The 14,164-nt window shown below is 45.6% G+C and overlaps 1 protein-coding gene across 1 annotated transcript in view; it reads right to left on the bottom strand.

Moving 5' to 3' along the window:
• The window catches only part of LOC8038934 (very low-density lipoprotein receptor), a 36,683-nt gene that overhangs the window by 11,233 nt on the left and 11,286 nt on the right, over window positions 1-14,164 (bottom strand). The window contains exons 3-9 of the mRNA XM_029983583.4: window positions 7,264-7,386; window positions 4,985-5,104; window positions 4,403-4,519; window positions 3,300-3,671; window positions 2,484-2,606; window positions 784-906; window positions 222-350 (exon numbers count right to left, since the gene is read on the bottom strand). Of these exons, the coding sequence (XP_029839443.3) occupies window positions 222-350; window positions 784-906; window positions 2,484-2,606; window positions 3,300-3,671; window positions 4,403-4,519; window positions 4,985-5,104; window positions 7,264-7,386 (1,107 nt within the window). The remainder of the gene's footprint in view (window positions 1-221; window positions 351-783; window positions 907-2,483; window positions 2,607-3,299; window positions 3,672-4,402; window positions 4,520-4,984; window positions 5,105-7,263; window positions 7,387-14,164) is intronic.

Genomic DNA, 14,164 nt, shown 5'->3' with positions numbered 1-14,164 from the left:
GAAATGGACTGCACTGCACTGCACTAACAGTCACAAGCTATCACAACACACTCTGACACTTAAACACAAATGTGCGAACCAGCCTTTACAATAATATGCATTTTAAATATGAAACAGACCTGTGCGATCCTCTGGCAAAACAATGGCAGCCAAGTGTCCGAGTCGTAACGTACCCCAGAACTAGCGCTTCCAAAAAAAGAAAAGCCAAGGGTGCCACTCACCCTTAGCCTTGCAGCGGTGGCGGTCGCGCGGCTCCGGCACGTAGCCTTCGATGCACTCGCACTTGTAGCCTCCCTTGTAGTTTGTGCACTTCTGAGAGCAGGAGCCGGGAATCAGGCACTCGTCCACGTCTGCAGGAAGGCAGAAAACTGTTTCAGAGAGCAGCTCGACAAGAGACAGAATGAACCTCTTAAAAGGCTAAAGGCTTTGGCACACCCAAAAACGACGCATCAGTTCGTACCAAGGACTAGAATATGATGTCAACACACCCGCCCAAATTAGTTTGCCTCCAGCGTTACATATTTGGTGAGGAAACCTAAGCCAAACTGAAGCAAGAGAACCGGCGTGAAGAATGTGACGTCGGAGACTCCTTTGGAATGTTCCGATTCCCACGGCTACGTGAAGCAAGTTTTCTTTGAATACTGAACATTCTGGTGGTCAAACATTTACATTCCTTGTCAGAGGCATTATACCATGTGACATTGTCAGAGGCCCGACACCAAAATAATGTCGGAGATGGATAATGTGTTTGACTTTTAGTTTAGAGAGTTTTCCTGGATTTACCGTCGCAAGTCCTGTTGTCTTCGGTGAGCTTGAAGCCCGGGTGGCATTCGCAATGGAAACCGATCGGATCGTCCTTGCAGATGTCGGAGCAACCGCTGTGGCCACTGCTGCACTCATTTTTGTCTGAAATGAGCAGGACAACGTTACCAACTGCTTACAAAAGGAGCAAATTAAAATGGAGCTAATGTCGTCAACGGCTGCTGATGAGAAAATGAACTGAAAAAGCACCAATGAAAGGGGTACTCAGTCGATTTTTTGATCTACAAACCATAAATCTACATTTTCGGAATCACCGGCCTTTAACGGTTTCCGATATGCTATTTAGTATCGTGAAATCCAAAATAGTTATTGTGAATTCGGCAAGCGAAAATTATGCCGAAACCAACATTGAAATATACCCGCGCTTTTCAGTGCTGTGACATCAGCGGAAGGCAGACTTGCAGGTCGGGCGGGCAGTCTAAAAATGGGCTATGCCCAGCATTTGTTTCGTGCTGCTGCGCGGGTGCAGGAGCGAGCCTCCGAAGCATTCATTCAAAGCCATGGAACTGTCTAGTCAGTTGGGAACACAGTCCACAGTATAAAGAGTGAACCCCTGCCTTCCACTGACGTCACTTTAATTGTTGCCAGTAGGGACTTTCACTTTGAAACACACGGTGAGGATCAAAATTGTAAATTCAATAACTACAGGGAAGTTTTTTTTTTCCCCAAATATTTGGCTTACTATTTCGGCAACGTTTGTTGGTGTGTCTAGCACATTTTAGAGCAAGTCTGGGACTATGAAGAAAACGCTGGAGTACCCCATGAAAAAAACACTGGCACCCCCCAAAATATTTGCAAAATTTTTTGCCAGGCGATTTATTATTGTGTCGGAAGACCACTATTCAATCAATGTTTTGCTACAGTGTCACATATATTTTTTTAGACTCCTTTCAAATATTAATTGCTTCTCCTCGAAGCTCCAAAGCTACTGCAACAAGTGGAATAACCGTCCCCACGAAAAAACAAGAGTCTATAACCCTACAGAGTGCCTTGAAAAGTGATAGGCCTTTCATCAAGATGCTTGGGAGACAGACAGTTGTTGGGCAGACGATTGTCTTCCTCTACCGTGACAGAATTTAAACAAAAGTGTGGTTGGCTTAAAGGGATACTACAACGAAACTTCGGCACTTATTTTTTGGTCTATTCGCGTTCAAGGGAGCAGTATCACATCAGACACCAATCTCTTCTTAAAAAAGACACGAAAAGTAATTTTAAAACGAATTATGCAACTAGAAAGAGCACCTGGCAGATGCCGCTAATGCCTCGTTTGTAATGCCCATCTAGGAACCTTGACAGGTAGTCATGATAGCTGTCTCACCTCTAGCCACTACAAGAGGAAGAGGGGGGGGGAGGAGGAACACCCCTTCAGTGGCTGAAACGGCTAGGGCATCCTGACGTCAGCCTCGCCGGAGCTTTGTTCATCCTGAGACAGACTGTCACTATTGCGCCGGATGTGACATGCTCTCCACTGGCTGTTCTCCGAGCGCTTGCCAGAGTGGGCTCTTTATAACGAAAAATACAGCCATCAGGCTCAAAATACAAACGAGCGATTGTCATTTACGGATATTGTGGATCATAGTCAGCCTATTTCTGAACACGACGGGTATATTTCAAATTTCGTTGAACTACCCCTTAAAGTGACACCGTAAGGGAATACTCACGGCAGAGTTCACGAGGCTCGTCTTCGAAAGCACCGCAGTCATTCTTGCCGTCGCACACAAGATGCTTGGGGATGCAGTGATTGCCACCGCAGTCGAATTCGGTGTCGGGGTTGCATCGGTTCACTGTGGCAATTAAAAGCGGAAACAAGCTAATGAGGAATTTGCACCCCATTTACAAAATAATACGAAACATTAATTGAAATAACCTTACAGTATTGTAAGGTTCTTTTGATTAATCTACATCCCAGTACATGACATAACTGATTTAGTGATTGAATAATTAATTGAAGGGCAATGGTGCATCAGCACGTGTGAAAAGCCTGAACTACTGTTAAGGAGAGGAAAGCTACAGTAACTGGTGATTCGATAAAACAGTGAACATAAATAATATACAACCTTTGAATCGAAGAGTCGACACCTCTGCATCTAAGTGCAAACATTTATTGCATATATCATTTGCACAAAAAAAAAACAAGATTCCTTAGTATTATAAATAATTAGAAAGTATTTTTGTAGTACACAGAGGTAATGTATCATCCAAACTGCTGCCTGCATAGTGCATAATGAGAGATCCGAATTTCAATAAACCTGTTTTTTTTACAGCTTTTCTGCCCACCAGTTAAAACTCAAAAGCTTTGCCTAACAATTTATTCCCCTCTCTTTCTCTATCTCTCAACAAAACGAGCTTTGCCAATCGATCAGAACAGCGAAATGTGCTAAAAGCAGGCACTTTTGCGTTTGTAACGCTGCTACACAAAACACACCAGACCTGTCCCCGATCCGCGGCAAAACGGCGCCCGAGAGCAGCACACCCACCGGTCGTGTTGCAGTGGTCCTCGTCGGAGCGGTCCGGGCACTCCACCTTCCCATTGCACTCCAGCAGCCCCGGTATGCAGTGCAGGTTCCGGCACTGGAACTGGTCTGGCCGGCACGTGTTGGTGCAGTTGGCCTCGTCCGACTCGTCCGGGCAGTCCGGGTCGCCATCGCACTGCCACGACGTGTGGATGCAGTCCACCCCGTTGGCGCACTGGAACTCGCGGACCTTGCACGGGCTGGGTCGTCCCGTCGTGGGACAGTTGCGCTCGTCCGAGCCGTCCAGGCAGTCTATGTCCCCGTCGCAGTGCCACCGGTCTGGGATACAGCGGCCGTTGCTGCACATGAACTCCGCGCTGGAGCAGGTTACGTTGGCTGCGAGTAGAAGGGGAAGCGGGGGACTTGGTCAGCGGCATGTTGGTCAGCTTGCTACAACGTGCTAGTCCACTTGCTGCAACGTGTTGGGACACTTATCACTAGATGTTGGTTTACCCCTTATCCCTACCGTAATATGCCGATAGATGGCCTACCTGAAATAGAGGGCAAATCAGGTGAAAGAAAGTAAATCGACTTTCGGTGTGCAATAAAAAAAATTAAAAAGTTGGAAAAAAAAAGCCGGTTTTTGGATTTCGATTTGCAAAACTTGTGATCGACAATGTTTGATTATCTCCCGCCAAGGATAAGTAACCACTACTGCCAAGGTCACCACTGGCCAAGCCCTGGCATTGCTATATAGAAGTGGGCAATCTTTTGGTGTTTTTGAAAAAATAGCAAATCATGCCCATAATAGGGTTGGGCTACCTTTTGGGGGTGGGGTGATATTACGGTACATGTTAGTCTACTTTCTGCAACACTTTAGTCCCTTATTGCATGTTAGTCTACATACCAAAACATATCTAGCTGCCGACGACGTAACCACAGAAAGGTGTCCCCAAGATATCATAGATCAGTACCACACTGTTACCCGGCAGTTTCTTCTTTCCTATCATGTACCGACGCACACAAAAGTAACCTTCAGGTCGCTTTTGTGGGAGTTTGTGCTCTATGATGGTGTTGCAAACCTCAGAGCTAACGACTGCAGAAGGCATGCCAGAGACCGCACTCACCACATCCTTTCTCGTCGCTGCCGTCACCACAGTCGTCGTCTTGGTCGCACACCCATCGTTTGGTGATGCACTTGCCGTTGTTGCAGGAAAACTCCTCATGGGTACACGTCGCCGCAACTGCAGACACACAACAAGCACCAGGTCAACACCTTCGAGTCCAATGCAACCACATCTAAGCCCGATCCTGAACCAAATCATGAGCCCAAATCCCGAGCCCAAATCCTTAGCCCAATTCCTACTTCGATTTTAAACCTGTAACTGTATCTAAGTCTTCATCTGACCCCAAAAATGACCTTAAATCTGGTCTGGTCAAAGGGGCCAAAAGTCCTTTTTATTTTATTTATGCTTAACACTGCCCACAATGAATCCTTGGCATTCATAACCCATTACAACTCTGTCTCAAGTTTTATGTCCGGTAAGTGCAGCAATGGGCACAACACAACCATTCAAACCCAATTCACCGACTCAGATCATGACAGTCCCCCCATCACACGCAAGGACTCACGGCCAAAAAGCCGCCATCTGTCCCACTCCGCTTCGAAATACGGGTACGGACGGAAGAGACAAGGACAAAGAGCTCACGGCATTCATCTTTCTCGTCAGACCCGTCCACGCAGTCCTCCTGCCCGTCACACCTCCACGTAATGGGAATGCACTCTTGGCTTTTGCAGGTGAACTGTTCTTCGGAGCAGGTCTTGTTGCCTGCGGGAGAGGGAAAAACACCGCAACAATAAGAAGAGTGTCTTCCAATGCCTGGCCCAAGGCCACGGAGCTGCCACTCCATTTCGCAGCGAGCGAAAGGGGAAGATCAACGGGCGAGACGCTTCCGAGCCGACATCGCGACCTTGAAGGCCTCTACACTGCTACAATCGTGTGCCAAGTATGTCAGCGACATAAGAAGCCACAGAAACAAAAAGACTGGAAGTGCCGTTTCTTTACCCCCTCTCGCAGCCCGGGCTACTGCACGACTCCTTGTCCCACGCTCGTGAACAAGTAATCTGATTTGCGTTAATCCCCGTGGCCAGCATGAGAGCTTGGAGGAGATCCCTTAGGACGAGCTTTGCCTTCTTGGCATTCCTTGTTTTTTTGTTTTTTTTTGTTTCGTGGGGACGGTCTCAGACAAAGGATGTTTACCTAGAAATTGGATTAAGGGCATCCCTCGGAGAGGATATGGCTTCGTTAATGATGACCCTGTGACCATGTCCCCATTATACAATGCGAAATATCATTAGAAAGATGATGACGACGGCTTTGCAAAAAACGAGATACATGTACACGCCGTTCTAGTCAAGAAATTTTATCGTATTCATACCGGCTCTTGTTCTGTCCACATTTTACCATCAAACGTATTTCGTAATCACCCTCACAGCCTACAGGACACCTTTCCCGCCATTTCATTCCAAAAAGAGAACTTTAAAAAGGCAATATTATAACAATGGATGGTGAACACCTAAACCGTGGGCTGATGTAGTCTCGTTTAGGCCATCTTTCTGTATCATTTGCATTAGACACGCCAGGAAATAGATTTAATGTGCAAAACACATAAAATAAATACCTCACTAGTAGTATTTGTGCTCAAAATAGAACACTTGCTGCACGTGCCCCACGAAAACGTCCACACCACCTCGCTCCTAACATAGCCACAGATGAGCCGATACCTAGCCAACCGAGAGCCAAACCAAGCTAACAAATTCGGCCCCATAACCGTTACGAATAAAAGCAAACAACCAAAACTCGAGCCGCAATTAGAGCACCCGCACGATCGACAGCCCCTATTACCCACTTAAGCGGCGGACGACAAAAAATAAAACAAAGAAAAAAAGAACAAAAGGACTCCTCCAAATTGCGGTACCATTGCCACACCCCGACGCACCGCAATGCAAGAAACGGCGGTGGCGATCTCAAACCAACTGATCCAGATAGCAGTCGTACGAAAAAAAATTGATCTGCCAAAAGTACTGCAGTCTGCATCGAGATAGCACAACCGGGGAAGGGGGAGGAGGAGATTCCAGACAAACTTAATGAGACCAAGGTACCACGAGTGCCCGATCGACAGAATTGTCTCTGAATGTTTTTATACCTCACGCATTTTTTTTGTCACCCACGTGGTACTAATGGCTTCTAAGAAGAAAACACCAAAAAAACCCCGTAGACATTGGTCCCGAGGCATTCCTAAACTGTTCCCCATTTTGAGGATGGAGTTCCAGATAATCGCGGGCGGAAGCTTCCTTGATCCGAACGCGAGGATCACGTGGTTCTCTTGACCGGCTGATGAAATGTTGCACGAGAACGGAACAACCGTCGAGGAAGCCGACAGTGGGAGAAAAGGAAGTCTGGCAGCGATTCCCGAGAATAACTGTCTGTCATCTGCGTTTATTGCTTTCGCTATCCATCTTGGCAGGCTGGAAGCTGGCCAAACCAGTAGATTGAACCGGTCTGCAGTTGTATGCATGCCTGCCAACCCTCTTTACATAGACAGATTGAGTGTCAGTCAGTAACGTCCTTGTAGTTGGCAGTGGAAAAAGAAATTGAAGTTGGAAAATTAAGTCTTAATTTCTTGCAACCTATCGACCACTTGTTCTATTACATTTTTCGTGGTTTAAATAAAACGTCGCTAAGGGCTGCTTACATATACAGCACAGTGCCAGCTCAGTGCTATATATAGACACAGCACTGACTTTGCAATAAACCAGCACTGTGCCAGCACTTTGCTGCATGGGACCCCACCTTTTCCTGTTTACACACACAATGCAGCACTGTTTGAGAGCTTTAATTCACGTGTAAACCGGCCTTTATGGTAGAGTCCCATACTAAGGGAAAAACCTTTTCTACATCTGTGTTTTCGGCGAAATCCAACTCACTGCATGTGACGACATCCTCGTCCGACTTGTCTTCGCAGTCGTTCTCGTTGTCGCATTGCCACCGGCTGGGTATGCAGTTGCCGTTCTTACACCTGAACTCCGTCTGCGAACATGTACGCTTTTCTGCAATAGAAGAAAAGAAAAAACTAAGACCAAGCATTGTTGTCGGATCTAGGCGCAACACAAAGCACACGTCACAACGCAGTTGGGGTTCACGAGCGTTGCTATGCGGCGCACGTCAGACGCTGCGATCAAATGCAGTGTTTTCATTGTTGGCGTTGTTGTTAGGTATATAGGCACATTTGGTACAACAAGGCACCTAACCTAAGGATGTTGACAGGGTAACAATGAAGAGTGTGATGTCCTTGTCGGTCAACGTGCAAGCACTTGAAACATTATGTTCCCCCGTTGTTAAAAAGAATACTGACGCACAAGCGGTGGCACTTGTAGAAAAGAGCCTGCCATTGTTACGTGCACGATGAAGCCAACTTTCAGACGACAGACGCTAAAACACTTTGCTCACAATTCAAATCGACCTCCTACCGCAAAATCCCGACAGATACCCCACCCCCGAAAGGTAACCCCCCATTTTTGGCTTGATTTACTATTTTGTTTTCTAAACATTGAAAGATAGCTCTTTTTTTTAGTAATTGTAGCGTTTAGATCAATGATGACCTTGGCGTAAATGCGTCTAGTTAGCTATGGTGGGATATAAGGAAACATTGCTAACTGGAAAGTACAGTCATCTTTGCTTTTTTGCCCTTTGCCATGATAACATGTCTGACAGAGACACATAATCTAAAGATAGCTTTTTTTTTTTTTTTACTTTTCTCGACTGCACACCAAAAGTTGGTTCTCTTTATTTTCACCCCAATTTTTTTCTCGATTTTAGGTGGGCTATCTTGGGACATTATGGTAGTCATGAGTTAGATAAATTTGACTTTCAGGTGATTGATACGCTTCGCCCGCAGTTTAGATCCACTTCAAGTGGTGGACATATATATAATACACTCCGTATCGCCTTGCAATGGACCACAGCAGACGCCATAAGCCATCGCACCCGATTTAGCACTGCAAACATCCTCATGTGTGGACCTAAGTAAAATTAAAAGGAAAGACTCTCTCCCCCATTTCGCTCCAAAAACCTAACAGTTGACCTGCTAAACTTTAGGCCGCGTTTATACTTGCGTCCTACCCTATCAATTTAATTCCATAACCCTATATTTAGACCTTTTTGGAAACTGGCCTTGTGGTTCAAACTGGCCACCTCCTCCCTGAAGGCAGTAATAGACGTGAATGAGAACCCAACAAAAGCTTTTCCAAACAAAATTAGATTTGCGGCTGGGTTGCAATGTTATTGTTGGGAAACCTTATTGGCACGCGAGAAATTAATGGTAGGTATATGTGCAACAACATATGCTGAAGCTAAGTGCAATGTGTGACCAAATGTGCTAAAGCCAAGTGCAATGTGACAAAATATGCTACAGCTACGTGCAATCTGCGACCAAATATGCTAAAGCTAAGCAATAGTCTAAAGCTAGTGCAATATGTGGGAAAATACGGTAAAGAAAAGTAACAAAACCCGAGCTAAAAGGTTTTCAAATAAAACAAAGCAGCAGAAAACTAAGGTATCAGATGGCATGCAAAACGACCAGAATAACGCAGACAAAATGTCTGCTAAACATAAAGGTTAAAAAAATCATCGCACGTGCTTATGAAAGGCATTACACACGCCTATTACAACAAACCAAAGCAGAACACTGCGAATTCAACAAAACGACTGGGAAGAATGCCAACCAAGCCTAGACCGAGTCAGCTAAAGGAAAGCGCCACTCAAAACGAAAAAGAAAAAGAACAGAAAAGAGAAGGCCGTGACGTCAAAAATCGGGCGTTTCCCCAGCAGCCAATGAGAAGGCGAGGTGTGGCGCTACGTCACACGCGCGCAATTACGGGCGAGGAGGATGAGAAAAAAAAATAGGAGGGAAGAGGTTTATAAAATAGAGAAAGGGCAATGAAAGGAGGAGAGGACGGAGGGAGAAAATAGCAGACGACTTCCAGGGATGGCGGTCGTCTGCCAAACCAATTTTACCCGTCTGCGTTCAAAATAATAGCCGTTCCCCTGATAGCTTTATAGCTTCGTTGCAGACGACGCAGAAGGGAAAGTCTGGTCAACCCGTGTCGAGCCATCGAGTAGTAAATAAATAAGGTGGAAGAAATGAAGCCAACGTAACTCCTGTGTTTATCGTTACTGCGGAAACTAAGAGCGTATTTGTGGCGCTCCAAACTCGGTGGCCTAAAGAAAAAACTAAGAAAAAAAGGAAGGGGTTGTAGCAGACAACGCTAATTTTCAACTAAAAAAAAAAACGAGGCTCAATTATGCCTGTTTTTACCTCAAAAACCGAAGTAAAAAACAAAGACCGGCAAGATATATGCAGGTGCATTTTAGGTTAGATATATGTTATCTTATCAAGACGTACGCGTTCCAAACGCGAAAAACATAGCTTTTTCCTCCGACAATCAAGTTTCGTATGAACTACTTCGCAGTGCGTATGAACACAATGCGCAAAACTTTTTTTCTTGAGGTGAAAACGGGTATAGTTCGCTCGCCCAACTTACTCAAATATCTATTTTTTTCTGCACCTGGTAAATCAATAAATTCGACCCTCTACGACTTATCTCATCCTCGGGCGAAAAGATGTCCTTCAACTACATCATCGCGACATTCGTTCAAGTACAAATCAAGTTTAAAAACAAAAACCCGACCTCTGTACCTCGTTCCTCGTCGGTAGCGTAACGGCGCGTAACATCGTACACCGACACCAAAGAATTTTTTACGCGAGGTAGACAACCTTGAACTCGGACAGCGGCGGCATTTTCTTTTTCTGTCTATATACACAAACAGGGAGGGAGGCACCAAAATAGAGACTAAAAGTAAACAGCGAAGCGCACTTATCTCACAGCCCTCGGGGGCTCCCGCACACAGAAGCGGGTCAGCATCGCCAAAAGTGGGTGAAGGGCGAGCCACTCCTCTCCCAACTTCGAGAAGCACAACATCACGCGACCAATCTTTTCCATACACCTCACACCGTGCACATTAAATCGCTACGAAGTAACTCCTCCCACCCTCCTCCACCCCATTAAAAAAAAAAAAAAGAAAGATAGCGGCGACGCTACGTTAGCAAAATCCTCCATCTAGCGAAGGGTCGTAGTGCGTAGTTTACTCGTATAAATCGAGAAAACTGCGCGAATTGTGGGGTCGTTGCTCTCGCCTGAGTAAATGCAAGCTATGCTCGTGTGCTCCGTTTTACCTCACGATGGACCGCTAAGTACGCTGCGAGTTATCCGAGCCAATCCAATGTCACGTGACGTGACACGTCACCTCCAGAAGGAGCGCAAAGGTGCGAGGTACGCCTAGTCACGTGTTCAGTGTTGGCTGAATGGGAGGACTCGGTGCATCCGCCGCGGTATATCGTAAAATAATTTAAAAACATAATAAAAAAAAATGTTGACGTTTTCACGAAACGACTGTAACATAAAAAAGCGGATCAGGCAAAACGAAAGTCAACCAAGTCTCAAGAAAAAAAAAAAGAGCATGAAGTTTGGAGCGCGTCACGCTTGACATGCTACGCAAAGCTAACGACGCACGCAGCAGAGGTCGGGTGAAACCGAGCGCTCCATTGTGACCAACGACATTCGAAACGGTGAAGTGGTATACAAAAAATGCACGCAGTTCCGCGAAAGCCTACATCGCCAACACTTTCTAACCGACTTCTCGGATGATGATTTCTTCGGCCTCGGTTAAGCTTTTATTCATTCATTCCCGCGGTTAACCGATGAGCCGCAGGTCACGTTGCTAATACATCGTACGAAAGACGCAAACACAGTCGAAGGCGCGTTTCGCCTTAGGCTAGGTGGCGCAAGCTACCGCCCGTCACAAAGGGTATAGCCATTAACATCCATCCATCCATCATCTCTTGCATTGACGGCCCTGTCAGATTGGTCATACTGGGGCCCTAATCTGGACACTTGGCGAGAAACTCGGCGAGAAATCTGGCGGGCGTGATTGGCCAACGCCGCACTTGATCTTGGCGCCGGCCAATCAGAGCCGCGGGATTTCTCGCCGACTTTTTCGCCAAGTGTCCAGATTAGGGCCCCCGAAGCAGGCATACGAAGGAAAGATACTTCGAGTACAGTGGCTTAAAAAGGGTAGTGTAGCTATCGCGTAGCCTTCACCATGCATCGGGAACGCCCGTGCATAAATAATTCACTGTTTATTTCGGAAGTACTAACAGGTAACACTGTTTACGAGGACGAACTTTTATTGTAATAGCTTATTTATGTAACAGAGCTGACTAATAACTAATAACTAACTAACGAATAACTAATAACTAAAATAGCTAAAATAACACTGTTTACGAGGACGAACTTTTATTGTAATAACTACGTCTTGAAAGGCTCGCCGAACTAGTCAAATTCCGTGCGCAACAGAATGTTCCCCATCACTTTCCGAAATGGAGGTTGCAGGATTTTTGGCGCGAGCCACTGTCGAGACTCGCACTCGACCAGCAAATGCACGGTAGATCGTAAAGTACGTATGGTAATTGTAATCCATTACTTGATTGTCCTTTTTTTTTAAATTATCAACGCGCACAAAAGTGTCTAGGACGCGAGGCAAACGGCCCAAAGGTGTCAATGTAATGCCGCCGCCACCGTCGTCGTCTGCTACTATCTCCTGCAGACGATACGCGTGCATCGCGTGTCGTCTACTATCTGACCGCGTTTCTTTTTTCTTGTTCGTTTGTCAGGATTATTCGCGTTAATAACCGACCTCGCAAATAAAATATAAATGACAATTATAGCGCCGCTCTGAGATCCGTTTACGACACACGCGATAAACATTTAGGGACGCAGTGTGTCATTTCGTCACAATAAAAAAAAAAAAAAAAAAAGCAGTTGGAGGTCTTGATATAAGGACGTTTTCACCAGCATCCAAGATACAAAACGGAACACTGAAGACGCTTGTTTTCAGTGTTCCAGTCAGGCAACCCGTCAGTAACCAAAATCACAGTAGAAATGGATCACCAAACAATAAAACAGATCGCCCGCTTGTACACAGCACATTGCGACATTACTTGACATGTTTGGCTCTCGAGCAAGCGTATCCACCGCTCGATTGCGTAAATCGTTTACAAAAAAAAAAATCATAAAGAACGCAATGATTCCCCTCTTTGGAAAATACCTCAACGAGGTTATTGAGGAATCCCCCGAGCTCCAACGACCTTCATGACAGGTTTCTAACAAAATCCACAAAAGAGCAATAAAAAAAAAATTAAAAGGATAACGTTCGTGCAGCACAACTAGATCGAACGAGCCGTACTGAAAGGGATTGTGAAAGAAAATGTGTCGTCGTTAAGCTGGGACGCCATGTTATCGGCAACAAAATCATCTCAAACTATGGGGAGCGTTTGCAATATAATGGCGGACACCTCGTGCGGCAATAGATACAACTGCGCATGCGCTGGCGAGGAGGAAAGGCGGATGAGTTTGCAGACGATCAACGCTTTCGTCACCTCCTCGCCGCTCGTATCGAAAATGGCAGCCCATAAACCACATGACCCCGATCGTTGGATACTCTTCGTAATACAGAATCTCTCTTGTCATACTCGCAACGGCGACGCCACGCAGCGAAGAAAGCGTGAACCAGCGAAGCGGGATAGCTTGCGTCTATCCAAAAGGGGCGGCGGAAACTGACGCGTCCTAGCGGTCAGGGTGCGGAACAGAGGAACGGGCACGAAACGCAGAGCATGGCGTTGCGAATAGCTAACGGCAATAAGTGTTGGCAAAGTTCTTCTGTAATGAATGCACGCGCTTTATTTACCAGCTCTGTTACATAAATGAGGAAACGCAAAGAGTTCTCGCTGCTTCTGTTGTGGAAAGCGCACCCTATGACAACTTTTCCGCATTCAATCGGCAAATGAAGTCCATTTCACGACGTTTCTACCATTCTCCGAGTAAAGCGTCACAGACAGAGTATACAGGCTGAGAAAGCAAAGATTCATTGAGAAACGTCCGTGTATTAAGGAGAGGGAGGGAGGGGGGGGGGGGGGGGGGGGGGGGGCATGGCTTGGGAGGGTCAACTTTTGAACCGTTCCCTCGAATTGATTCAAACTGTCACGGTAAATTGAACCCCGCTAGGATTGATGACATCTAAAGTTTGTCTTATAGGACAATTCTATAACATACTGTGCTTAAGATGCTGCAGAAAAAAGTTGCTTTATTGGGAAATGTATTAAAAAAATAATTGCAATCCACAAAATGTTTGGTTTAATGTGAAAACATAACACCCGAAAAGAGCAAACGATTTTAACAAATTTCCGTGTTTTAAAATATTCAGTTTTCGTCACGAAGTTAGCTTTTTCAGATTATGACCTCGGGAAATTTCAGCCCAGGACACCACTAAATGAAATCTTTACACTTTCGAAATGTCAAACGATACACTTCCTCATACCACATTTTCTTGCCAAAAAGTGAAACTGAGAAAAATGCATTCGAAGTTTCAACTTTAGGTTTCTTTCCGAGGTACGCAAAATTCACCTGGAGCATTGTTAGCACCTTCGTTGAGACTTCGCTGTTCCTCTGGCAATAGCTACCAGTCTATGTTGTTTGTAGGCAAGCGAGCTTTTGTAGCAGGCCTTCCTTGGCAGATAAACTGGCAAGAACTAAGAGGCAAATTATACCAAGGAACAGCAGCAAAGCAGGAATAGTCTGAAGTGGATGATACTGTGAAAAAGTGTTACTGAAGATGGCACAATATCACGTCACCGGGCAGGACTAGTCGTAAACCCTGTTTCGAGTCTCAACCAATAAGATTGCTCATATACCAAATTTTCAGAAAGTTTTA

Source organism: Ixodes scapularis, unplaced genomic scaffold (assembly GCF_016920785.2).
Source record: "Ixodes scapularis isolate PalLabHiFi unplaced genomic scaffold, ASM1692078v2 PGA_scaffold12__126_contigs__length_90152505, whole genome shotgun sequence".
NCBI lineage: Eukaryota > Metazoa > Arthropoda > Arachnida > Ixodida > Ixodidae > Ixodes > Ixodes scapularis.
Note: the sequence above shows the minus strand (reverse complement) of the source record. Positions and strands in the feature narration are given on the sequence as shown.